The sequence below is a fragment of the Primulina tabacum genome, chromosome 7 (assembly GCF_025594145.1).
Source record: "Primulina tabacum isolate GXHZ01 chromosome 7, ASM2559414v2, whole genome shotgun sequence".
NCBI classification, from domain to species: domain Eukaryota; kingdom Viridiplantae; phylum Streptophyta; class Magnoliopsida; order Lamiales; family Gesneriaceae; genus Primulina; species Primulina tabacum.
In genome coordinates this window covers 35,075,642-35,102,931 of record NC_134556.1, presented here as the reverse complement: position 1 = coordinate 35,102,931, position 27,290 = coordinate 35,075,642, and the positions used below count along the sequence as shown (strand labels likewise).

The window sequence follows — 27,290 nt, the reverse complement described above, 5'->3', positions numbered from 1 at the left end:
AAATAAAATTTTATTAGTTAATATCACTTCATATTTTTTCACGCGCATTAAAACATTTTAACGACACATTAACATTATTTAACAACATAATGAACAATTGTCACTGATAATGTCAAAAAAAAGGAAAAAATGACTAATAAAGTAAATCAATAAACTTGAGAGACAAAAATTAAACATGCCAGAGACAGAGATAATACAAAATTACATAATCTTAAACTCCATCCCAAGACCCAAGTATGTACAACAGCTTACAGTGCATTATTTTCTTTCCCATTCTTTGTTCTTGCTTGCTGATTTGGACTTCCAATAGTTGTAGGGCAATTGTCTTTATCAACCGGTTCGTTTGCTTGATCCGAGTTCCTCTCCTTCAAAAGATTGCTATTTGTCAAAGTCGAGCGCATTGCTCTTGGTAACTTCAAAGGGATATTGTTTTCGTCATTACTTTTTGGTTGCATTGGCGCTTCGACATTCTGTGCTTGGGATGTTGGAGGTGGAGCAGGGACAAGTTGAATAACGGATTTACGCCACTTTTTCCTGTTCGTGGGTTTTGGCAGCCCAGATGTTGCCTGAAAGTTGAGGGGAAAATCAATAAGTTGACATGGTTTGATACATAATTAGAACTCAATGTCAGCAACTTATAAAAGGATGTTGTAATACGTAAGTTTGACAACAGTCAGATTAATATCAATTTTTTCAAATTAGAGGTGAATACTACTAACCATGTTATTGCCAATGTCGGATAATGGCTTCCTAGTCTTGCCTCCATCATTCGTGTTGGCGGGCTTCTCAGATAAAGCATTCTGAAGTAGCCTCGCACCACGAGAAGCAAGGCCATGATTTTGTTCAGCATCATCTGTCCCAGATATAGGTCCTGCAGATTCAAAGTCCTTTGCATAAACTTCTTCTCTGTTGCTACATCTAGTGGGCTCACAGTTGCACGAGATGTTACAATTGCCCCTCGTTGCACGACACTCACATCTTGAAGTTTTGCAGGAAGAACTTCTGCTACAAGAGCAACAAACTTGCTCTGTTGAGCTCTCGGGATTCACTCCTTCAAGATCCATGGAAATTTCTAAAGGGTTGTCTGTTTTAGAATTTCCCTTCCTAGCCTGTCGCTTTTTTCTCTTTATACTCTCCCAATCGGTGTCATCATCGGTAAACAGATCGGAAGCATCTGGTTCATATTCATCAGATGTATCCATGTCTTCCAACATATCATGTCCGTTCAATCCGCTATCAAATACCATTGAGCTCCGAAATCCCTTGGGTTGGATAAAACAATCATGTTCATTGTAGAAAACCAAAGCCAAATAAAAAGAAAAGGTGAATTTTAAGAAAAATATATATTATCTATACATAATAAAACATCAACTTAGAGTCCCTACGTTGATTATTTTAATAAATTAATCAAAATATTTCTTCTTTCATTCAATAAAAAAAATTTTATAAAAACTTATTTTGGTAAATTTATCACCCACATAACTACCATATCTCATATTTTATTTTTTCGATTTTTAATAATAACTAATTGATTACTTTATCTCGAGTATAAATCATAATTAATAACTTAAACATTTATGAAAAATAATAATTAATTAGGTTAAAAATAAATACACGTGAGTTATCACATGTATAGATTGCTAGTTTTCAGAAAATGTTAAATTAAGTACTCCACTATTGTTTTAATAAAGAGAGCTTCCACATTTCATGATAAAGCAAAATCATATGTGAATAAACAGATGGTAAATTAACAAGTTAAAATTATTTTTGTTGGATTAAGGTTGCAAGATTCTTGATGTGAATGAGGTCATCCATACCTTGGGCCGCAAAGCATACGCATGACCTTCGCTAATATTCGTTAGACTTGTTTGAAAGTTCCTTGTCTTTTCTATGGAGTGTCTCTTCCATGCCAAGTTCTGTCAGAAATATTTCAATTATTCACATTTAGCATCATAATTTTAAGTTTCGAAATAATCAAATCATTGATGGAATAAAACTAAGAAACGAAAAGATCAATCAGGAAAAATATAATTATTAACCAACACTTTCTAAACCAAACTCATCCATAAATCTTCTATTTCAAACCAAATTAAAAATATGTATATATATTTTAGAATATTTATTTTTGATTTTTCTACATTATTCTTTATTATCAAATATCTAATTATTTATTAATTAATATATTTATTAATTACTTTTACGTTTTATTTATTTAAATAATCATTTATTAATTCCATATAAATAATTATACAAAAGATTAATATTAAATTAAAAGTTATCTAAAACTATATTGTGAATTAATATTATTTTAAAAATAAATAAACAAAACAAAGATCCCTAACACAAGGGATGGCACCCGGAGGCGGGATACAGAACATTAGGTTGTATGCACACAAACATGTATAACAACACAGAGATTCATAATCTATCATATACATCACATTATTAATGGATTAGACAACAACGTTTTACATTTTTACCATCAAAACAAATAGGTTAAAAAAAACAAAGTTTCATATAATAATTTATATTTATTCTTTTGCCAAAAAAAAAAAAACAATAATCAGTTAAAAACTAAAAAGTAGTTGTCATATTATCTGTTACGGTCTAGATAGGACACCAATTTATTATTTATATTCATGCATTTCCAAATAAATTATCATATGCGTGTTGATGATTGAAATAAAATCAATCTTTTCATAGTATGACTTACTATCAAATTCTCCTGACGCGTGAATTCGGCCTTTTGTGATTCCAATTGCCTGACCAAATTGACTATTTTTTCCTTCATATCTTTGATTTCTGCATCCTTCTCACTGCAATCAATTTCCCTGTCTCTCAGCTGGCATCTGTTTAAGCATAGTTAGAATGTCATCCATAAAGAAAAGTTCATTTGGTTTCAACACTGGTTTCATCACTTAAAGAGCCTATTACCTGGAGGCTGATGCCGAGTTAAAAAGAAAGTTCATGATATTCTTAGCTTCCACCAGCGAACGAATTTGGTTCCACCGTCCTCTACCACTAAATGCTCGCTCACATTCCTCGGCTTCTGATAATTGAGATGCCATGGAAACAAGTGTGCTCGAAGAAGTAGCAAGCATATTCTCAAGAGCGAAAATTCTAGAATTTCGAGCACCTGGAGACATCGTCTGAGAGCTTTCACTGTAGCAGAAAGTTAGAAACCATCAAAGATTTAGTGAAAATCCCCTGCACTTGATGCAATTTCTTCATAAGGAAAACATTGCAACCGTCAACAAGAAATGCAAGGAACTTCAAACCTTAAATTCGTCTTCTCAATCAATGCTTCTTCCTTCAATCTTGTCATTTCTTCAGCCATTTTTGCCCTCCTATATATACATGTATATAAATAACATATTCAAAATAAAATAAAAAAGACGTACAATTTATTAAGAGTGGGAAAAGATTGACAAACCGAAGTAAAAACAAATTAATGGGTCGGGACCTATATACAATTAATTTGAGAAAAATAAACACAGCACCACCTAGGATATAATTTTAAATATGAAAGATACCCACAAAAGAACGAAATCATGCCACTTGATGCCACAAATATGTATTATGTTTATGTATTGATTGGCTCCATCTTATTCTCATACAGATTAGGGATATTGTTCCTTGTGTAGAATGGAATGAAGGATTTAATTGTTTATGGTATGCAACATAAGATGCATTCTACATTTGGAATATGTCAAGAGGAACTTCATCAGCATTATACTTCCACTGGTCCTCTCTTCAAACCATGTAATACGAATACTAGTAACTATGAAGCCCAATAAAAAAATATACAAAATAAAAGAACCATTCTAAAAATGAGTTGCTAGACTTACTCTTGCATTTGTCGCTCATACTCTGACCGGACTTCATGTACACGAACAGTAACCTCAAGTTCATGTTCAATCGCTTGTAGTAATGCCTTAAACAAAAGATAACGAATGCAGAATTGAACTAAAGGGAAGCTAGATTCATGAACAAGGAAACAAGTGTAATATATGCAGAATTATATAATCAATAATAAAAAACATCGAGCAAACCCTTCCTGTTAAGATAGATAGGTACCTGAATCCCAGAACCATTTTTACTATTTATTGCACCTACAAATATTAAAATATATCAGATAATTCAAGAAAACAGAAATCATAAGCGTTCAAATTTACACCCAGCGAGACTACGTCAAAATAATTTAACCTGGCACTTCCCGTGACGCTTTACGAGAATCCACCAAATCTTTAAGGCGCTTGGTAGCCATAGCAGCTTCTTCGGTCTTTCGTTGCAACACCTGAAACACCACACGTAGTGTGATTTTTTCCAATACGATCACAAACAAGTTTGTGTGTGGTCAGAAAATTACCAGTTTTTGTCTTTGGTTGAGTGCCAACAGCTTGTGCATCTCATATTCGTTCCTCCTTCCTTCTTTCTTTAGCTACAAAAACGACACAAGTTACAAGTTTAGTTTCGTGGAGAGTTGGTAGCCTTTTAAGATAATGTTACGCAGCAAACATAAGCAGGCTTGGCAGGTATAGACTTATCATGCTGTCTTAGTCAGTATACAACTAACTTATTGAGTAAAATGCCACAAAAAGAAAGCTGAAGTGGTTCAATTTGAGACGTCAAGAATCTTAAAAAACTAAACCGAAGTAGACAAGTACCTGAAGTACTTCCTTTTCACGAGTAGCTTTCCACTGTCTAAATTGTTCCGATTCTTGCTTTATCTTTTGTTGTAATTGAACCTTCAAATGACAAGGAGCATAAGTGCAAAAGAAAGACTACTATTTTGTAGACAAGAGTGATAGATAGTAAAGCAGAACCTTATGTGTTTTTATCCTATGAATCTCATCCAACAACCTTTTGGCAGCCTCATCACTCTTTTGTTTTTGTCTCAGCAGTTGAGCTTGGGCATCTTGTTTTTTCTTCAGCTCGGCAACCTAAAGGAAAATTAGAGTTGTGAACAAGAATTATATATAAAAAACATGTTTTTCAAGATTATTTACCTGACTCTCAAGTATGTTGAGCTTTTGAAGATACTCTTCCTTCAACTTTTGAGCACAGTCACCAGAATTGAATGAGATGTCCGAGAGATTCTGCCTCAAACCTTCTATCTCTTTCTACAATGCATAATGTATTGAAAAGTACATGTTTCATTCTCAGCTCAACTAAAGTAATACACACAAAAGGTAATACCTGTAAGGCCCTCTTTTCAAGTTCCAAATCATGAACTTTTTTCTCATAGTGCAGCTTAAGAACTGAGGTATCAGGGCCCGTAAATCGCTTCATTTCAGCCTTCAAAAAGTGTGGATTAGAGCCTAACAATCTATGCATGTGTGTATAAGACACAGAAATTTCAAATATCTAAAAATGATTGAAGTGATAAATTGCTACGAAAGCTCTTATCACCTACTTATTAGCATAATGGAAGTGCATTAGATTATATGGAATTACTTGGAGATTACCAATCGTTGATCATGTTCATGTTATTTGTTAATATCTTGTAAAGTACAGGTTCCAAAAAAACCTAAATGCTCATGTTCGGATGCTGGAAAATTCCAAAACAATGTCTACCTCCTTTTCTTCAAGTCTCTTGTCCAACTCTTTGAGCTCCTTATCCAATTTTTGTTGAAGAGAAGAATGCTCAATCTCCTTTTGTGTATCTTCTACCCCACCTATGTAAATTGTATGGAGAACACATTTTATCCACATAAAATGTGTTATTTTGTCTAAATATCAGTAGGTTGCACCAAGTTAGTATCCATAACATTTACATAGATAATTTGTATTAGTGTCCCATATTCAAACTATGGAGAAGTTGTCAAAACACAAGCCACCAAAACTTTTGAACCTCTCAATAATTGGTAATAGCATACCATCATTTTCAACATTTTGTAAATCAGAATCAAGAAGGCATGAATAACTTCCGTGACTCCCATCATCTTCCAAAGCAACATATTCATGATTATCACCACGTCTTGAACAGTCTAAACTTTGTACCCGTAGCAATTGTCCCTCAAGTTCTTGAATTTTAGTGACGTAGCTTTTGATCATATCAAAGTCCTACAAGATGAAAGAATTTTAATTAAAAAGAAAAAGAACACTTCTCGATTTCAGAAATATAAACAGAAAAGAGATGACTTTTCATAACATTCAAATCAAACCTTATCTGATTTAGTGTTGGTTTCATCCAAAAGTACTCCATTTTGTTGAGCTGATTCAATTTTCAAAATAAGCATATCCCTTTCTGCCTGAGCATCAATAGCACGCTGCATCAAATTCTCATAACCCATTCGACAGTCCTGAAGTTCCTCCTGTAGTGATATTTTACTTGCTTCAAGTAAAGATATTTTATGCTTAAGAATCTGCAGACCAAACAAATGGAGTAAAATCAGAAGTCAAAAACTAGAACTATCGTGGAATGAACATGTTAAGATTATATATATGTAGAAGTTTAGAAAAAAACATTACATACGAACATATCGATTAGACTTAAATATCTAAGGGGAGAATCAAAGTTAATCATTTTTTTTGATGGTGCAGTGGTGCCCCCTTGATAATGACACATAGGATTCATGCATGGGAAATTAATCATATAATAAGAATCTCTGTTGTACTTTAATTTCTTCTGATGGTGCAGTGGTGCCCCCTTGAAAGTAAAGCAACTCTGCCTGCAACTGTTCAATTTGATTTCGCATCATTTGCATTTGAGCTGCCACTGGATCACGATTGATCTACAAGTTTAAAGAAACATAAGAGCACCATGGCATATAAGTCTTATCCTATGATGATGAAACAATGTAACACAAGGAAAATCTATTCTAACAAAAAGCTAACATATTAATGATGAAGCTTACGATTGCTTTATTCTGAATATTACGAGCCCGATTAGCATATTTCAATGTGTTGATCGTCTCCTCTGCGTTCGTGTCAGCGGGGCTTACACAAGCTATAATATAAACAAGATAATATTATAACAATCTGAAAATTCACAAAATGTTATATGATTAATTACATAGTGCAGCCGTCATACTTTAAGCACAAAGGGAGAGAGATGTACAAACTACGGAAAGAGAGAGAGACCATATGAAGAGCATACCAATCATTATTGTTTTGCTATTTCCACCAAGAGAATCCTGCAAAGCACGAAAAACTATTTAGTACCACAAAAAAGTTGATGGAAATAAAATAGTGGGGGAACTTTATCAAAAAATACAAGTCCACCACAAATTTTGACATACAAATAAAAAATAAAATAAACTGCAGAAGTACAACTTTCAGTATGCAAAATTGGAATCAAATTGACATAAGAATCCCACACTACACCATTTTGATTTAAAAGGAGGAGATTTTCAAGTCAAATTATATCATTAATATCAATTCTGCTTTAAGCTCATTTAAACTATTTTTACTACTATTGCTTTTTATGTGAGAGCCTTCTACGTTTTTGCTTCTCCACATCATTCAGGTATGTCCCTTACAAAAAGAACAGCTTAATATCCTCGATGTTTTGTTCAATCAACGTAATAGAGTTAAGGTAGCCATGAAATATGACCACATATATAAAATGTAAATATGTGTTTTCATCATTGCTTAACAGTACTTGGGTTAATGGTTTAGCTCAATTTGATAATTTTTTCTTCCATAATAACAAATTTACATCACGACATTTGACATTCAAAGTTAAGGACTATAGCAAGACCACAACATATTTTGTGCATGACTATAAAATACTTCTCCAAGTATCTTTTCTGGTCATAATAGGAAAACAACCAGAAATAGCTCGAATACACCCTTGCCTGTAATATGCGAGTTAACTTGCTATCACGGTAAGGTACATGGCATCCTTCTTTTCGTTTCTTGTCATCGCCTAAAGCACTGATGACATTGCCTAGAGCCAACAACCCCTTGTTGATGTGAATTCCTAATCATAGACATTAGATAAACATAACATATATATTTGAAGCATCCATTAAGAAAAAGTTTTGATAAAAACATTTCCTTATCTGAACAAGACGAAAGTCTAGTGGTGAACCATAAAAAACAAATATGAAAGGAATAATCTTATGCGATAAAAGCCCTTCTTTTTGGGAAACCATCAACATAACACACTAAAATGCACAAATCATAACCTCCACGCCATTTATTAGTTAAAAGAACAATAATAAGTATAATAGAAAAAAAATTAAGAGAACTAAATTATCAGACAAAATCGAAAAATCTTCCTCGATGTGAAGCAATACCTTCTTGCAATCGTGTACCATCTGCACCTGTCCTCTTCGCTCGTTCGGAGCCCGCAAGGTCTACCAAATGAAGTTTGGCTATCAAAATTTCATCACCAACATCATCTCCACTTGAACATCGAGCTTTTTTTTGTTGTTCCATGGATATTGTGAAAATTGCATGTGATCGACTAGCAAAAAGTAGGTGTATGAGAAGGATTTATATAAATAGTTCTGTAAGTTCAAACAAAAAACTTGAACACAGCAAATGCCATCAATTTTACAGGTTGATTTCAAGTACTTCATTTTCCTTCAGACTTCCTAAAAAATGAGAGAAGTGTACATCCGTGGCATGGTGATAGAACAATTTGTATTCTTAACAAAAATGTTTGAAAAAAAGAACTACCTTGATTGACTATTCATGTTTGTGCTCCCTGTGGCACGGCATAGTGAACCCTGCAATAAGTATGAAACCATCTCTTCCTTTGTCCTCACCTCTGCTTCTGTAACCCCAGTCAGTGTGATCCCTCCACTCACAGTTTCTCTAATTTGAATGGGAGCTCTTACTGGACCCACAGTCTTTGCCATGAATGGTGCCTCAAATTTAGAAAAAGCCGGTGTCGAATCAAGTAAGTCAAATACTTCTTCCTTAAAAATCTGCAAGATTAAATTCAAAAAAATTACCAACTCCAGAAACAAAACACAACCTTTATGAAACGTTAAATTTATAATCGTCTACCTCGATAAAAGATACTCTAACCAGAAACTCGGTGCACTCATTCATGCTCTCCATTTTTGAAAATATTGTATCGATCACATTAGGAATAACACCACCTTGGTGTCCTTCACCATTATAATTTGTGCCCATAGTGTAGGTCTTCCCTGACCCAGTCTAGCGACATGGAACAGAAGATAACATTCGTATGAAAATTATTATTTTTCAATGTATATTACAAATAACTCAATTGAAACTATAAGTGTAAATACCGTACCTGACCATAGGCAAGTACAGTGCCATTGTAGCCACTAAACAGGGCATCGACCAGTGGAGCTACACATTCAGCATATATGCAAGAAGATGGACTTCCCTTCCTACCAAATACATTATCAAATGTGAAAGCATGTGATCCAATCTGCACCTGTTTGCACATAAATTTGAGCAGAAAAATCAGTTCTAGATCAAATCTCTGTAAATATAATTTCCAGTTATTTCCATGTGTAGATCAGTATACTATCTTATCCCAAGAACAGTGTAATCAACCAGTTCAATACCTGCTTCTGGGCCGGATAGACGGTGATGCAGTCTGTGCATCCCACGAGTAGCTCCGGAGTAACCAGCGGCCGGATATTCACAGCAACCCTCACACTCTGCGATGAATCACCGTTCTCCATCACAATTACTTTTCCAGAAACCCGAAGCTCCGTCTCCGAACAACAAAATGTAATACCGTGGCCAGAACTGTAAAAGATCTCAAAACCTTAAAATTAAATGTAACAGCAGATCAACGGAAATAGATGGAAACAACTCGTCATTTTCACAGGTGCGCGATTCAGAAACAAATTACTAATAAAAGATCCGAAATTTGGGAGCTTCGAGGTGAAAATTACCGTCGGGGAGAGAGAGAACGAGAAGCGACGGGCGGCGGCGAGGGCGAAGATTGGATTTGAAATCGAATGGGGAGAGTAGTATAGTGAAGTGAAGATGAAAAGAACAGTTTGAATTTGAGGAAATGCCGCCGGTCAGGTCCGAAATTCAAATAGATGCCTTTTTCCATTCATTACGTATTATTTATTTATTTATAATATGCGAAAGATATGGAATAAATATTAAAAATAAAAACAAGTAATTATTTAATTAATAATAATATAATATTTTCATTTAAGAATACTGACAAATTGAATTACAAATTGTTAAGAGATTAGAGATGACTTATTTTAGTAATTAAAACTAGACAAAAATTTGTGTGAGACGATCTCATTGGTCGTATTTTGTTAGACAGATCTCTTATTTGGGTAATCTATGAAAAAGTATTATTTTTTATTGCGAATATCGGTAGGGTTGACCCGTCTTGTGTGAGACGGTCTCACGGGTCGTATTTTGTGAGACGGATATCTTATTTGGGTCATCCATTAAAAAATATTAATTTTTATGCTAAGAGTATTATTTTTTATTGTGAATATCGGTAGGGTTGACCCGTCTCACGGATAAAAATCTCGTGAGACCGTCTCACAATAGACCTACTCAAAAAAATTTTATCCGTGACACCGTCTCACAAGAGACGTACTCAAAAAATTATGTTCTTAGTCATAAGAAGATATATTAATGAGTATATTTTTTTAAGATGGTATGTATGTTATGTAGTAAGAATATGCTACACCTCTCAAAAGTCAGAAAGTAAATAAATACTTGGTAAATATTTTTTTTTACCAAAACCGGTCTTATGGTTTATAATTTTTTGAGCTATCAATTTTTCTGTGGTGATTCTTTCCCTATGTCCTATATAACCTTACGAGAACTCCGGTTTGTTCTAATTTGGTTAATCATGAAATCATCCACGGCCCCTGATGATGATGTTTTTTTAGTTTTTATTTTTGGAGTTTGGGGAATATTTATAAAGATCTCGAACCGAAACCTCGTATCGAATTTGGAAATTCGGCTTCGTGTGTTATTATAGTTCATCAGCACCTCTCAATGTTTTTTTGTGAACCACATTCATCATAAAATGTCAAAAAGTTTGTACACATCGTCAAGAATGCCACCATTTGAATCACCACCGACTAAACATAGAAGTAGTATTTCGAAATCATATTTAATATAACTAATAAATATGTTCCTCCCCATATCAATATATTTTATTGTTTAGGGAAAATTACGCTTACTTATTTTTTAATACAAGTAGTTACAGGGTTTGCTATGACTTTTTACTATCGTCCAACCGTTACTTTTTAATACAAGTAGTTACAGGGTTTGCTATGACTTTTTACTATCGTCCAACCGTTACTGAAGCTTTTGCCTCTGTTCAATACATAATGACAGAAGCTAACTTTTGGTTGGTTAAACCGATCAGTTCATCGATCCATGAATGTCATGGAGTGCATTGGATTGTGTATGGGCATAAGCGGCATGTTGAGAAGTTCGTAAAATGGCTATGCCAGGCGGCCTATACAAATTGAAAGGTCTATTCACTAGGATCATTCACAATCGCGTATTAATATTTAAATGATCTCCACAAAAAGGAAAAAGACAGATAGTTGAAGCATACGCACAAACAAATATATACGGGAGCGAAAAATACACCACCCCTACAATAATTTCTAAAATGGATAGGCAAATATATACAGGAACACGATTGAAAACGACACCCCTATAGAGATTACATGATGAAAGAAACATAATGGTGGAACAAACTGAGAATCAAAGAAGCAGAAGATGATAAAGTCCGCTAGGCACGAAGACAAACATCAACTCAAAGCACGATATCGTATCCAGAATCGTATCACAAATTAGCAATTCGTTATGGACATAATAATCTATGCAGATGAAAGAAGCTCGGTCTATCGAGAAGCTTTAAGCTGTGTCCTAAGATTCACTAGCATAGAACCCCATCAAATGCCATTGGTATCCTTAGCAGTTGTTATCTTAAATGACCAAAAAGTGCAGCAACTACCTAAAACGTCACTCACAAATGCAGGTCCTTTGATAAATCACATGTTAGTTCCTCGGCTTGGTTGGGATGAGAAACCCGCATTCTTTTAGCAGCATGAAATTCATATGCTTCTGAAACAGATGCATCATCATCGACATGATCGGTTAACGATATAGGTACATCAAGTGTAGGAGGATATGCCTGATCAGTGGAGTTCACAATTCGATAGGGGCTGACACGCTCTGTAGCGTCCAATGTGCCACCAGAAGCAAAGGGAGGGCAACAAGGCAAGATTTCGAGAGATGATGTGCCATTACCTTGTATCTGATTTGTTTCTTCATAAAATTCTGACAAATTTTTCAAAAGTAAGGAACCTTCATTTTGGTCACTAATCCCTAATAGACTACAAGACTCTGACGTACCAACCAATTCTCCTGACACTGAGGTAATGCGAACGGTTGAGCAATCGATATTTCCAGGTAATATACTTTTTGGTCCATCTGGTTCATCATAAGATCCAACAGCTTCAAAAGAATGGCATTTTTCATCAGCATCTACCTCCGATACATCATCGGAGTTACCACTCGATGGTGCAGGGGACAGGCCAGCATCCTCTAGCATAGCTTCACAATCAGACTCTAATCTAAATTTTCTAGAAGAGTAAGGAAAGACGGTTGATACAGGGATCAATCCATCTACATGCTGGAAGGAAGATTCCGCTAATCCAGTATGAACAAAATCTTCGCCAGCTTCTCTCTCTTCCTGTCAAAAAGCATAAATGATCATGAGAAAAAGGTACATTGTTTTGAATGCAACTGACCTAAGAGAGACGGTTACTAACACAAAATATCACCATCCAAGCTCTCATTCGGTGTTTAAAATGCAGTAAGACTGGTTCCCAACACATGACTTAAGAGGGGAAAAACCGTTTGCAGTGGTTTATACTCAAAAGCAGAACTCATAATCGGAAAGAACTAAATAAACAGAATGTAAGTTGGCCAGTACCATGATTGACTCTACCATTTAAATCTTCAGTAAAAAATTTGATCCACAAGATCACGCAGAATTGAAATTGAGAAGTTTGGGACAAGCAATTCCTAGTCTCAAAGAAAACATTTTCGCTTTTTCCGGAAAGAGTATGAACCTCATTAATTAGTAAAACATAAAAAAAAACAAGTAATAAATAAATAAAATTTACATTAATGGTTTGCTCCTATTTTCAAGAATTAATCTCAAATTTCCAAATACATAAACAATAAGGGACTACCCCAGCAGCCTTCTATTCATAAACTTCTCATCTCAAAATAAAATTTTAGTATCACGCATAAACACATATGTATCAAAATGCAGAAATATGTATATCTATGTATTTGTCGGTAAGGGTGCCATAAATTTAGGTTTATTCGGTTCGGTTTAAACGGTTTTTCGATCGGCTTTGATTTTTGGTCCATAAAATTGATTCATTATGAAAGCATACGACAATAGTTATTTTTCAATTTATTATTTAAATCGTATAAACCAAACCATAATACTGGAAGACCAAACTGAAGCAAAACAAAGTGGTTGGTATTCGGATTAGGCATTTGAAAAAGCGAGCCGAAATTTACCAAAACCGAACTGACCATTGCACAACCCTCTTTCTTGTAGACGACCCCTATTTCTTGTAGACGATGCACAAACCACCAAATTTCAAATGGCATTCATATTTACTCTAAGGTTAAGAATATAACAAACCTAAGCACTTGGATCATACTGATGGTATCTTAAAGTACCTTGGTCTGAGAAACAGGTCTTCTCAACTCATCATCAATAGACTCTATCTGCTCAAAAGCTCGAGAATGCATGCCACTGAATGACCCTGACACATATCCTGGCTCTAACAAATTCTTCAAACTCAATCCTGAATTTCTGGTGCATTGGTTATTGTTAACTTGTGTAGCTGGTAGTAAAGTCATCTCAATTCCATGCTCATTTTCATTGTAATCAGCGGTCGTCGGATCAAAAGGTGAATTATTTATGTCACTTTCACTTGATGAAGAACATTCTTCAGAACATGTCTCAAGGAGCTCATGAATCAATCTCTCAATACACGCCCGTTTCATGGATGCTTCACCAGGAGGAAACCAATCTGCTTGAAGCTGGAAAACAGACACTAGGTCAGTTTGGCATACGAATTTTAATGTGTTTGTTCCTTGCTGCAAAGGAACATCTGACCATATTAGCATAAAGCAAAAAAGAAACCATTTGTAAGATTATCAGGGTTGTCAGTGAAATCATGATCGGCTCATTAAAATTGCCTCAATCATGCAAAAAAGACAACTATTAGGACATTTTTTCAGTTTTAAATTGGCGATAAGAAATTTTAAACATGAAGTTAAGCATTTCAATCAATATATCCGCGTGGGGGGCTAACTTCGGACAAACCAGATTGAAAGTTAAATAACTCAAAAACTATACTTCTTCTGATTCAAATTTATGATCATGTCCATGAACTGGATGATATCAAGTATATAATTAGTCGCACTTCATATGAAAGTGAACACTTGTATCTTTACTATATACTTTATCTCTTGATATTCTTATCACAGTCGGAATATAATTTAAAAGGATTTACCATGTCAATATCAATCCATCTTCACAATTTGCTGTGTAATTGAATAAACAAAAAATTATGTTTATGATCTCCAGTTCCTTTGAAATCTAGGTGGACGGACAACATACAGGGGATTTGGAAAAATGGGTCAGGATCAGTATCATAAACAAACTCAAAAGAAGTATTGTAAGGCTGTCTTTGGTGGTAAATATAATGAAGTCTGGTATGACTATGAAAAAGGGATGATAGAACTTCAAGGCTTAAGGGACAATAGAACCAATACTTCGGCAACTTTCAAGTTTCAATAACCCTCCTCGCAAATAGTCCCCAACAATGTCCGTGACTCCATGCACAGTTAAAAACCCAAAAGGTGCACAAAAATTATGGGAAGTAGAAGTTAAGTGAAAATTAAATTATAATACCCACAATTTAAGGTAAACATAACATAAAAATGACAGGATAATTTTTTGGTTTTCTTGGTCAGGTCATTTCCACCAGATGGTTCATACCAGGAAATATTTAGATACTTCGTACGAGAACATTTTGCATTAACAAATAAGTGAAAGAAAAAACTTGAGTGTCATTCAAGAGGCTATGGGTCTAAATAGAATGCTAGGTTTGAATGTCTTGCTCGTTGCAATGCCATAGAAGTTTAATTGGCCAATCATAGGAATGTTTTTACTACTTGAATTTATAAGGCAATAAGATAAGATGATTGTGTGTTTGATTCAGAAGTTAGGACAAAGCATTATACTTACGAAATTGGAAGATGGCGTTATCTTGTACACGTTAAAGTTCGTAGGGGCTTCGTCCAGAAAAAGCTCCACATAGTGAAGCAAGAAAAGGCCACAATCATATAAATTTTGCTGCTGAGGTAGCTACAGAGCCAAAAAAATAAAATAAAGATCAAATTATTAATCATAATACATGAAGGCACATGCCATAAGTTCCATACTAGCAGAATATTAAATCAATGACAAAAATGTAGTCAAATGCGTTGATTATAATATGTCAGATAAAAGATAGATAAGAGTTCAGTGCAAAGTAGAATCAAATGTTGAACATGCGGATGTTAGTTGAACATAAATCACTGCTAAATAAATTTACTGAGCCTAAGCTCAACAGCATCAATTTTTTTAAAAATGCTGCAACTAGGGGGAGGCTGACCAATTATAGCCCACTTCACTAATTTACCCACAAGTTTTTCACGGAGAACAAAAGTAACAAGAACAAAAATGTGAGGATCATGTGAATGTGAAACTATTAGAAATAAATTAAAACTAAAATAGTTACAAGAATACAAGTAGCATGAATAATATAACGCTCTTATTATTGGTGTGTTGAATAAAACAATGGTAGCAGCGATTATTTTTAAGTATTAACTGATAGTGTTTACTTAACTTCAGCATATATATTTTAGCATTTAACATAAAATAACGAGTGCAATTATAATGAGAAGTGTACTTGAACAGAATTTGGACAACATCCCCTATTTATTTTGACAAATTGTCCATAAATTTAGCTGATTTATTAACACAAAGGTGGTTTTTGTGTTTACAGTTTCCAAAATACCGTATCGAGCATTAATACGAAACAGTAATAACAATTGCGAGATATTTTTATTTTTGTTGATTTGATATACAATCATTAGAACCACATATTTATTATTCCAAAAACAAGGATATAAATATGATGACAGTCAAGATATTAGAACTAAATGATTACTTTTGTATTTCTTCTGAGCATATTTTTTTTATAAGAAACTTCTGCGCATATTAGTTTTAATTCAGTACCTATTCTACCAGATGTTTGGAGGAGAGGGCGGCCTATCTAAAAGAGCAGAAGCTTACTAGATATTTTGTGAACTCTCATTGTTCAATGTAATCATGTTGAATTAGAAAGGTACCTCAAGAGAGACAAACTTTAAGTTTCTGAATTTTGAATACATATCTTCACATGTCTCTTTCTGCCTTTCTTTCCACTCCTCCCACAAGTAACTGTCATGCCACGATATACATTGAAAAATAATCAAAAAGTGTACGGAATGACGTAAGAACTGAAGGAAATGCAAGCATAGAAAATTTGAATAGAAGTAAAAGTTAAAGGTGTTGAACCAAACTGTAACATATAACAAGATATTCAGTAAATGGCTAACTGAATATCCAATTAATTCTAACTTATTGCAGTTGCAGGTATTTGGACAATAAACTATCATTCCCAAGGAATTGGCCTTCATAAGGTACTCTTTATAGTCACAAAATTCCTCCTTATACTTCACGAAATTTACTTAAAAATACAGAGTAAGTAATATCTCAAACAAGTAAAGCACAGCCTTAATGGAAGCAATTTTTATCCTTTGCATGCCTCAAGTCCTTCCATTCTCAATGCACCATCTCTAATAAATGAAAGAGACTACCTCTGCATAAGATCTTTGAGGCCCGTATGAGTTCCTCTGAATGAATCCATATGCAATATACAGGGTAGTCTGATCAACTTGTCATCAACATCTAAAATTGACAAAGGAATATGTCAAAGAACAGAAAAATCTTATTTAGAACATGGCCGTCGGTGCGAAACTACTTGCCTGTATCCTTCGTAACTTCACCAAAATAACAAACCACTATAAGACTCCAGTGGTAACTGACATACAAATAAACTGTAAACCACTATTTTCTATATCCTGATACCAGAAGTTAGAACTCAAGAAATCAAGCGAAAAGATTGGTAATAGAGTTACTGCTTTATTACTTGTAGTTGACGGGAATAAATACGAAATCCTTTTCCAGCAAGTTCACTTTTCTTGTCCATTTACGAACTCGCTGGAAAGCTGCCTTGCCATCAAAAGCACTGGATGGATCTTTATCCATGTCAGCAAGCTTCCTAAAGAAGAAACTGTTGAAAAAATGTAACTTAACCCTCTCCTCTCCACTTTGTCTATTCTTCAAGTATCTGTCATGAGGTTAAACTTCAATCAAATCAAATGAAGGAGAAAATGAGTAAATGAAAATAGCAGCTAACATTTAAAAAAAGAAACCGAGAAGCGAGAACCAAACAATATTTAAGAACTATTCTGCACTAGACCGATTTTATTTCTTTAAATTGCCAATAAAAAAGGATTTGTACTTACCTGACTCAATCCTTAGCCAATAGTCCACAGGAATAAAATCATAATGAAACAAAGCACCATATCAAGGTAAACTCTTACTTTACCGTTTTCTCTTATTTACCAATTAAACATTATCAGCTGAGGATAACCAGGGCAGTCCTTTACCATTAATTTCATTCCCTTTTGCAAACTAAGCAAGCAGTTAGCAATAAACAGCTAGTTTTGATGTGAATATGTAGAACTTACTTGATATAAAAATCTATGATTGTATCATTCACAAAAGTATTTGGTTGCAGTAGATCTATGTCTCTCTTACTTATAGAAACAGCATCTGGGTCACCTTTTGGATAAATCACTTCGTCAAAAGGCTTATCAAAACTGCACATTTGAATAAACTAAGTTCAGATAATGATCGAACAGGAAAGAAGAATATATACATCTTTATGTAGTATTTTTTGGCTTTACCAGTAGAATTCAATACAAAACTCCTTTTTTGTTATTTTTTTGTAGAGGGAAAGTGAGGATGTTTAAACTGAAGTCAAAATATAGTATCGATAATAGACCTTATAAACAAAATGAGTAGTAGTTATCACCCTCTCAGCTCCTACGGTTTTTGCCCCCTTTTGTAAGTTATATCTTTTGACATGATAATATTGTGCAATACCATTCCCCCAAAGTGGAAATAATTCTCGTTTGAACTACAATATTTAATATTGAATGCTGTTAATGAATATGTTAAGAAAGCTCTTCCATGCATCTGAAATGATTCCAAAGACAGGCGGTAAAAGTGAGAAATCAATATGACACTAAACAATGGAAATGTGCCAATCAAACTAATCATAGAGATTCAGTGAAGGGATCAGGGATTAAAATAGATAACAAATCGCACAAAATTATATAAGTAAAAAAATAAAAACATCAAGGAGCACTTTCACTCACTTGGGGAAATAGCTTCTTGTGAACATAGCTTCCCAGTGAGGTAAAGTTGAGCACTTCTCTAATCCAATGCTTCATATGAAAATAAGCGAAAATACACTAACCCCATCAGAATCGTGACAAAGCTAACAGATTTAATTTATTTAAATATTTAAAAGCTTGTGAAGATGTAAATGTAAAGGGTATGCTAATTGCCTTTGGATTTCTTATCGAATACAAAAAGGACAATACAAATAGAAATAAAAAAGGTCGACAGTCAACAAACTACAACAACCGATGTCCTATACGGTATTAGAGATGCCAACCTCCGTTGAAACTTAACAACTCCAATTCCAATAAAGAAATATGGAAAAAACTCAAGTGGTCAGAGCAATACTATAACAACGCACACACCCATGAAAACTAAAAAAGAGATGTTACAGAAATTTCGAGAAGAAGAAGAAAAGACTGAACTCGTGGGAATGCAAACTCCTGGTAAGAATAAATGCTTGAGATGTATGTAATCTATGCACAAGTGTGCTTCATAATAAATTGTACAAAATACTAAGAAAACTACTGAGCAAAAATGATTTTTCAGTGGAGTAGAAAGTAGAAAAATAAGGGTGTAATCAAAGAGAATGAGGTTATGGCCTTATTTGCTTCAATTTCCAGGAGAAATTTTCAACTGCTTTCCACTCTAAAATGGGAAGTTTGTTTGTCTACATTATTTTTTAAACAAATCAATAAACTTAAGAGATTCAACGCATTTTTCTTAATATTTTCGTTCCCAACTTATAAATCCATACTATTCTATTTTCATTTCAAAATTTTCATCAAACAAATTCCAATAACCACTTCCTGAATGCTTTATGTACTTAATCATCTCATATCAAATAAGCAATTATCAAAATAATCCTAAAACGATAACCTTTTTCACCTATTTTATTTTAAAGTTCATATACCTTTCAAACGTAAAAATGTGATATAAATGAAGAATGAACCAGACAAACTATAAATATTTTAACCTAAAAGGAGCTCACCAGAACTTAATATCAAGCCAGATGAAAGTTCAACCACAACCAAGCAAAAACATATAAAGCAGGCCACCCCCACCCCAAGGATAAAAGAGAACATCTTCTGCAGTCAATCCAAAATGCCTAAAATGCATGCTACAGAAAGCGGGAATAGGAAAATTTCATGACATTTTGATATATCAGATTATAATTTATATGCACTACCACTATTAACTTATGGAAATCAAGACATGATAAGATCCACCATTGACTCCTCAAAAATGGGCATTGGTCTTTAGGACCTATAATTACCCGAAACTAAACTACCATTGTGACTATTGGCGGTGTTTTTCTTCAAAGAAATCTTGAACATTTTAAATTTTTTTAAAAAAACAGAGACACACATAAATAGTATAATATTTAGTCAATCAACTTCTAAACACTATCGACCATAAAATGTAACACAAGAAAAATATACTTGGTTGCATGGCAACTCTGGCATCCTTAAGAGAACAAAAGGCATGTCTGAAGACTCACTCAAGCAAACTATTCCATAGTGCCTTATATTTTGCATCAAGAGATGCAATTGCTTCCTTCTTTTCATACCAATCAGAATCAACTGCTGTAAACTTCAACTCATGAATTCCGGAAACTGTACATACAGCATCACAAGAATGAGAACAGTTCAAGTAGCAACATAACTCTAGAGGGATCACAAGAGGGAAAAAGAGAAAATCTGTTCAAACAAGAATTCTTAATATCAGTCAAGGATGTTTTTCATCAACACACATATGAACCAGGCCTTTTAGCTTAAGATTAGAGGCAAAAAAATGTTTCAAAACTTCACAGGTTAATATAATCAAAGTTAAGTGGAAGATCATCTTGTTCAAGAAAAATAAAATCATAAAAACAAAGAATAATTAATGAATTTTTTTGATAGGAAACATTACTTTTATATAATAATAATAATGATCGTGTTACATAAAAAGCGGATAAGCAATCCGCGAATTCAAAGAAACTAATACAATATCGTCAAGACAATACAAACTTCCAATCCCTACAACATCTGAAATAGAAAGATGATTGAACTCAGTTCCAAAACACTTTTTTATTTATAGGCAGTATCTCCACAATTTTGAAGAAGAGTGCAGAGTGGACTGTGGATGAATAGATGGATATAAATTTACCATCGCAGGAAAACACGTATTTTGCATTTGTATAGTAATTTAGTAAATCAACACAAAATATTAACTTGATCAGATGATAAAATATGATCGTGGTAGGTATTACACATAAAGCAAGCACACTAAACCAACCTGAAGCATCGTGAACTGCCTCATCATGAGTTATGCTTTTTGAGATGAAAAATATACTAATGATCCCGGTCTCAAGCTGAGAACGTCATAAATGCCAATATCAAATTTTAACGTCAATATTATACTGGAAAAACATAAAGAATGATCTACAGCGCATCTTAACTAACCCGAGCACTCCACCGAGACTCTATTTTGATAATATCATCAATTTCCAACTGAAAACGAATACTTTCTTTGGTTCCATAAGTGGTTTTACTTTTAACTTCAACATAATTTCTTGAAAAGCTCACAACAGAATCTGGATAGCGTGCACCAAGGTAATACATATAATCCGTGATGAATATGATTCGTCCCCTGTCATCACCCTGCAAATAAGAACAGATAACTCAAATATGGAGCAAGATAATGTGGATGGCTTAGTTATTTAATGGATTCCAAGCTTAACTCAGAGAGCTAAGCAATATCATGAAATCAATAAAGCAGCCCTAAAGAAACGCCACAACTGAATCTCGATAGCGTGGACCATTGCAAGATACATAATCAGTGTTTAAAACGAACCTGTTGTCGCCCTATAAATAAGAAAAGAGAACTCAACTATGGAGCAAGACAATGTGGATGACTTAGTAATTTAATTCACATCAAGCTTAAATCAGTCAGCTAAAATAAGCAATGTTATGGAATTTATAAAGCAGTCTTTAGAGAAATGTCATCACAGCACAGTCCATGCACAAGTTATATCACTTCAATGTCGATTCGGCGGCCTCATTTCTGAACTGTCATAGTTTCACAAACATGTTTGTAATTAATAAAGATTAAAGAAACATATATGTTTGTCATCATCATATTTGATCGAATTTCCGTTCCTGGCCTCAAATTTACCCTACCAAGTGAAAACTGGCAAAAGAGTGATAGATTGTATAAGATACCTCAGTAATCTAACATCAAATATCTTATTAATCTTCCTCTATTTTCAATAACGAAGATGTTTTACAATTTTCAGTCTTGCCGGGAGTTCAGCAGTTTCTGCGTATCATCTTGTCCCTTGATGCTAAATGTATAAATGAATGATTAACTAGTTACTGATCTAAATGGGAAAATTAAAAATGGGAAGATATTTACCAAATCCCAGCCACTGAAGCAGTCAGCGGGTGATAGTCCATCAGAAGAAGCTGGGAATATGCAACAAATGCAGTAAGAAAACGAGATTGCAAAACACCCATAGTTAAACTATACTCCATCATCACTAAAGTAAACAAACAAACAAAAGAAGAAAACAAAGAAAAGGCTTAAATAAGGCAAGAAAGAAAATGTAGCAGATGAAGATCCCTCACTCTTGTTTTCATCAGCGTCTGAAGCCAAGCGAGCAAACTCATCCTGCATGCATTTCAAAAGAGAACGACCTACTGTCAGGACTCAGGAGCACTAGTTCTTTCATGGAAACAATTTAAAAGAAAATGAAATAAAAAGTACATCAAACGACGACTCTGAAATGGGAAACTTTGACTGGTCCTTCAAACAAGCAGGGGCTACAGGGATCAGGCTACATTCCACAAGAGAACAGACACTTTCAGGCTCATGAATATTAGATTTAATTTCTGAAGCTTGTTCGTGGGTTTCAAAATTATTATGCAAATCATTGCTTGCTCCAAGCATCTTTTCCTCATCCAGATTTTCAATCTCTGAAGGACTAAATGAAGCAGCAGCAGCACCATTGTGATCAACGTCAGCAGCATCTACATTCTCACACATTGCAGTGTCAATCACCTTCCGGGTAACTATACCAATAAACAGAAATCATTTTCAAGCAATTTTAAAAGAAAAGGAAAATGCTGTGAAAAGACAACTTGATTTAACTTCCATGAATGATTTGAAAAGGCTCCAACATGAACTGAATCTTAAAACTAGAGCTAAATTGCATCTCGTGGCAATAAGAACTAATATTTTAAGAAGATAGAACGATTGGGTCCACTGTTCTCATGATAACAATTTGAAGGTCTATAAAATATAATTGGTTTACACAGCTCCCAGGTGCTTGTGTACAATTTCAGAGGGTTCATATTTATAATCCAGATTCATGTGTCGAAAATAGAATCATTTCGTAAACTGTTTTCATGTTGGAAAATGACTGTAGGCAGATAAATGCTATTGCATGCATTTTTGGCATGAAACTAGAAAACCAACTTCAAATTGTAAGCCAGATAGGTAACAAAATCTAGATAAGAACATGGTAATAAGAAACACATACTTCCGTGAATTTGATTCAACTTTAATTTTTTCCAAAAATAATACACAATATCTTAATCTTAAAATAGAAGTTTACAAAAGTGTAGCACTAACTGACAATTACTGGACGAACAAGAGTGATGTCATATTTATATGTCATATTCCAAGTTTCAGAGATTTGTTTCTCTGGTAAACATGTTCCTAGGCTGTCTTACCAGGTCTTCAGGAGCAAGCCAAAATTAACAAAATATGAGGATGCGCTAAAGCATGAAAAGTACTATCAACGGTAGTTATTGTTGACACTGGATTTGGGCCACATGCCCACTAATTTAAGTTAGTGCATGAGTTAACCTTCACTAACCCGGTAATCTCCATCTTTTTCCAAATTTTTCATACTTCTCGATCTCTATTTACCAGCACTTTTAAACAATAACCGCTTCAAATATGAGATTGTAATCATATGCATAATGAACACATTGCCAGCACTCAAAACAGTTTTTTTCAGAATCACTTGGAGCTTTGCTTAAACAATAGAAATAAAAGGTGCGGTTATACAAATATTGAATCCAGAATCACTACTAAATTTCATACGACATAATTTCAGCTCCCAGAAGAAACACTCCAAAAAAACTCCCCATAAAAACTCAAAACAAAACCAGACATTACTACTTACCAGAATCGAGAAAAGAATACTCGTGATCAGGAGCATGGGACTTTCTATATTTGCTAGTCAAATTTCTGGCAGTCATCTCGGTCAGCTCATCTTCTTCTCTGAACTCGAAAACGTCAAGGGATTTGCACGAAGCCTTCATCCTTTTTCTTCAAGTGACTCTAAATTAACGTGTCGACCGTGGAGATGGAAAATAATATAAAGACCGAATGCAAATCGATCGGGCTAGGGTTTCAACACTGCCACTTACAGGGAATATTTTTTGCGGGTTTGGGTGATTAGGGTTCAGACAATAAATAAAATACCGAACATTTGGGGGTTCGGGCGGGTTCGGCGATCGTTCCCGAGCCAATTTTTGTAGAATACTATTGACTACGGTTGGAAGCGCGTGGGAGCAATACGAATTGCAGAGCGTGGCCGGAACGAAATTTAACAATCGAAATTTAACAAGTCAATTTGACATGGGCCAGCGTCTACCCAATTACCCTTTGAATATTTATTTGCACTATTTTATATATGCTAATTATTCAAGTATTGTACGATTTAAAATTCAAATCTTTTATTTGGATTGGGATGAACATAGATTTCATGTTTTTTTGTTTGGATAAACATGTATTTCAAATTGTATTTTAAATTCGTCAATAGGCGAAGAAAAATCTATTCAAATTGTACCAAATACTTCTATTGTCATGTATATATTTTAAAATTAAAATAGAAATACTCATATATTTGACAAAAACTTGTGTGAGATGGTTTCACGGATCGTATTTTGTGAGACGGATCTCTTATTTGAGTCATCCATTAAAAAGTATTACTTTTTATGCTAATAGTATTATTTTTTATTGTGAATATCGATAGAGTTGACCCGTCTCACAGATAAAGATTCGTGAGACCGTCTCACAAGATACCTACTCGATATATTTATATTCGTGATATGGTAAGATTTAAAATTCAAATATTTTATTTGGATTGGGATGAACATATATTTCATGTTTTTTTTGTTTGGATAAATTTCAATGTATTTTAAATTCGTCAATATAAAGTATGTTTGGCGAGAAAATTCTATTCAAATTGTACCAAATATTTCTATTGTCATGTATATATTTAAAAATTAAAATAGAAATACTCATATATTTATATTTGTGATATGGTTCGACTCGATTCATATCTAATCGGATTGGATATGATATCCATCTCACAAAATTTAAACTCTTTTGTGAAATAAAATTATATGACATCAAAATAACCATATCCAATTCAAAAAATAACATTCAGATCTTATCTTATTTATTTACTAGATGATAATTATATATACGAATAAAGATCCAACGAAATGTTAAATTTTTTCCTAAAAAAAACAAATATATTGATGTAGATTATAATATTCATCTTCATAAGCTAAAAATATCAAATCCAATCTCACCAAACAACATAAAAATATCAAATCCAAATATTTGTCTCGCTAACATATAAAAATATTCAGTATAACATAAGTGTGATCCTCGGAGACCATGACAGACTTGCGGCCAATCTCATTATGCAATGTGATTTATCGTATTCTTGCAAAAGTCTCGGCCAACAGGTTCAAGACACTTTTGCCCATAATTGGAGGTTGATCAACTTTGGATGATGTACTCGTAGCCTTCGAGGCCATTCATTATACATAAAATCACGGGAAGGTAGTTTTTAATTTTGACATAAGTAAAGCTTGTGACCAAGTATATTGGGAATTCTTGGAAAAACTCTTACAAAGATGCATTTTCATCGACAGTGGATTAGATGGATTATGTTATGCATTTATTCGGGTACTTACAATATTATTGTCAATGATGTTGTTGTAGGACCGATAACTCCCGGGAGAGGCCTGCGTTAAGGAGATCCACTCTCCTTTTGAATTTGATTGGCAGAAACAAGCGCACGATCTTTAATTATCTTCTGAGTCGAATGTAGAAGTGAGTTCAAGGGTGGAGCGGAAAAACTATTTCTAAATAGGGCAGATAATTGTTCATCAAAGAAACGACGCATGCAATTTTTTTGTTTATTATATGAGTGCATACTTATCCCAGTGTAACTTGCTAGAGAACTCCAAAGAAAATTGAAATTCCTTTTGGTTGGGATCAAAGAAAGTCGGGGATAAAAGTTTGAACCGGATGCGAATAGGATATGTTATATGAGCTTACGGAAGTTCCATAAATTATTTAATTTTAATATCGAAATGCTCGGGAAGGAAGGTTGGAAGTTTATGTCCAAGCCGGACACATTGTTTGCGAGTCATTCAAAGCCAAATATTATCCACAAGGGGATTTCTTAAATCCCAGACTTGGCCTAGCGTCCTGAGCTCCCAAGTTTTGCTCAGTTAGTTGGAAAATTGGTGATGATTGCTCAACCCATGTCTATAAGCACGCTTGTGGGCAAATTAGCACAATTTTTAAAATTGTGGTATATGTATATTTGTAGGATAAAACATTTATACTTGTGTTAGATGCGTATTGAGGAATAGAATGTCCTCTTTGGAAGAGTAAATACGTCTTCTGGATGCTGGCATGTCTCAAGGAGAACCTATACAGTCATATGACATTGTATTCCACTCACATGGCTCCTCCCACATCGGCTGCTTCACAGCAAGAGGATTACGTAGCGGCCGCTTCGTCGCCAAACCATTGCACAAGCATAGATCTTTTTATGGACGCAATTTACTCACAGCAGTATATCGGGTCATCACATTGGGTGGGCTATGACGATGATAATGGACACGAGGATGGTGATGGCGATGAACACGACGATTACGAGATTGAGACATCAGAGGATTTTATTGCATTTTTTTGATGATATTTATTGGACACTTTAGTTTATATATAAGTTGGATTCGAAATTTATATATATATATATATATATATATATATATATAATATTAGTTGGATTCAATTATATATATATTAGTTTAATTTTTTGGGGAGAAAATTTAACTTAATTTATTATGTTTTATAAATATTCAAATGCATTAGTAAAAAGTTTTAAAATGAAAACATATTAACTATTAAAATTCTAAATATAAAAATTTAAAATTTATTAATTATAATTTTTTTAAATATTTTAACTTTGTCTCTAATAGTTAACAAATCCCGATATAAGGATGAAATTAAAAACCGTCGCTAATTTTATTAGCAACGGTTTCGACCGTCGTAAACCACCTTTTTTTTTGTGGTGATATAGAAGCGGCTTTACCGAGTGAGGCCTGGGTTCGTGAATGGTTTTGCAGGATGAATAAGGTGATTTCTTGGGTGCTGATGTTCTGTTTTCCATGAGAGATTACCTGTCGAAAAAAGAGAGGTGCGCAGTTTGGGTTCCAGAATGTGGTATTCGAATGAGACTCGAAAAGTGTGGTTGATGTATTTGGAAATTCAGAAAACAATCCTTCTGAATTTGCTTATATCGTTACTCAACGCAAGCTGCTCCTGGTGACCAACCTCGATTTCATTGCTTATGTTATAGCTAGGAATATATATTGTCGCACTAGTCCTTGTTTATGGGTTGAAGCTCCATCTTAGCTCGTCATGAGCTCGGTTCGATCGTATTTCTATA

The 27,290-nt window shown here is 34.1% G+C and overlaps 2 protein-coding genes across 3 annotated transcripts; both read right to left on the bottom strand.

Moving 5' to 3' along the window:
• Nucleotides 1-90: 90 nt before the first annotated feature.
• LOC142551465 (kinesin-like protein KIN-4C) lies at nucleotides 91-9,946 on the bottom strand. Its single transcript, XM_075660717.1, has 27 exons — nucleotides 9,834-9,946; nucleotides 9,498-9,684; nucleotides 9,218-9,364; nucleotides 8,965-9,117; nucleotides 8,632-8,882; nucleotides 8,247-8,416; nucleotides 7,803-7,927; nucleotides 7,103-7,139; nucleotides 6,861-6,952; nucleotides 6,621-6,737; nucleotides 6,168-6,368; nucleotides 5,880-6,066; nucleotides 5,578-5,678; nucleotides 5,200-5,298; nucleotides 5,010-5,123; nucleotides 4,827-4,943; nucleotides 4,668-4,748; nucleotides 4,370-4,441; nucleotides 4,207-4,297; nucleotides 4,078-4,112; nucleotides 3,849-3,934; nucleotides 3,279-3,347; nucleotides 2,935-3,162; nucleotides 2,714-2,849; nucleotides 1,818-1,916; nucleotides 720-1,262; nucleotides 91-566 (listed from the first exon to the last, which is right to left on the bottom strand). Exons 2-27 carry the CDS (start codon nucleotides 9,615-9,617, stop codon nucleotides 249-251), a joined length of 3,789 nt encoding a protein of 1,262 aa, XP_075516832.1. The 5' UTR covers nucleotides 9,618-9,684; nucleotides 9,834-9,946; the 3' UTR covers nucleotides 91-248.
• Nucleotides 9,947-11,474: 1,528 nt separating this feature from the next.
• On the bottom strand, nucleotides 11,475-24,125 carry LOC142551464 (putative ubiquitin-like-specific protease 2B). Of its 2 annotated transcripts, none has more exons than XM_075660715.1 (16): nucleotides 23,712-24,125; nucleotides 22,286-22,590; nucleotides 22,147-22,189; nucleotides 21,935-21,984; nucleotides 20,983-21,180; nucleotides 20,816-20,891; nucleotides 20,037-20,151; nucleotides 18,511-18,579; nucleotides 17,818-17,949; nucleotides 17,214-17,414; nucleotides 17,050-17,105; nucleotides 16,882-16,972; nucleotides 16,372-16,462; nucleotides 15,224-15,343; nucleotides 13,645-14,010; nucleotides 11,475-12,634 (listed from the first exon to the last, which is right to left on the bottom strand). In XM_075660715.1, exons 1-16 carry the CDS (start codon nucleotides 23,848-23,850, stop codon nucleotides 11,906-11,908), a joined length of 2,781 nt encoding a protein of 926 aa, XP_075516830.1. In that variant the 5' UTR covers nucleotides 23,851-24,125; the 3' UTR covers nucleotides 11,475-11,905. The 2 variants fall into 2 exon arrangements, with proteins under 2 accessions (XP_075516830.1, XP_075516831.1); XM_075660716.1 differs by having other exon boundaries at nucleotides 22,286-22,579; nucleotides 23,683-24,124.
• Between the last annotated feature and the right edge of the window lie 3,165 nt (nucleotides 24,126-27,290).

What these genes read in the sequence shown, in the direction of transcription:
- LOC142551464 (XM_075660715.1), bottom strand. Translation starts at nt 23,850, where the DNA reads ATGAAGGCTTCGTGCAAATCCCTTGACGTTTTCGAGTTCAGAGAAGAA. An exon ending in GTATTCTTTTCTCGATTCTG is followed by an intron (nt 22,591 to 23,711) that starts GTAAGTAGTAAT and finishes TTATTGGTATAG; the next exon opens with TTACCCGGAAGGTGATTGAC. An exon ending in TTTATTCCCGTCAACTACAA is followed by an intron (nt 17,106 to 17,213) that starts GTAATAAAGCAG and finishes TTTGTATGTCAG; the next exon opens with TTACCACTGGAGTCTTATAG.
- LOC142551465 (XM_075660717.1), bottom strand. Translation starts at nt 9,617, where the DNA reads ATGGAGAACGGTGATTCATCGCAGAGTGTGAGGGTTGCTGTGAATATC. An exon ending in TTAGAGTATCTTTTATCGAG is followed by an intron (nt 8,883 to 8,964) that starts GTAGACGATTAT and finishes TTAATCTTGCAG; the next exon opens with ATTTTTAAGGAAGAAGTATT. An exon ending in TCAACATACTTGAGAGTCAG is followed by an intron (nt 4,944 to 5,009) that starts GTAAATAATCTT and finishes ATTTTCCTTTAG; the next exon opens with GTTGCCGAGCTGAAGAAAAA.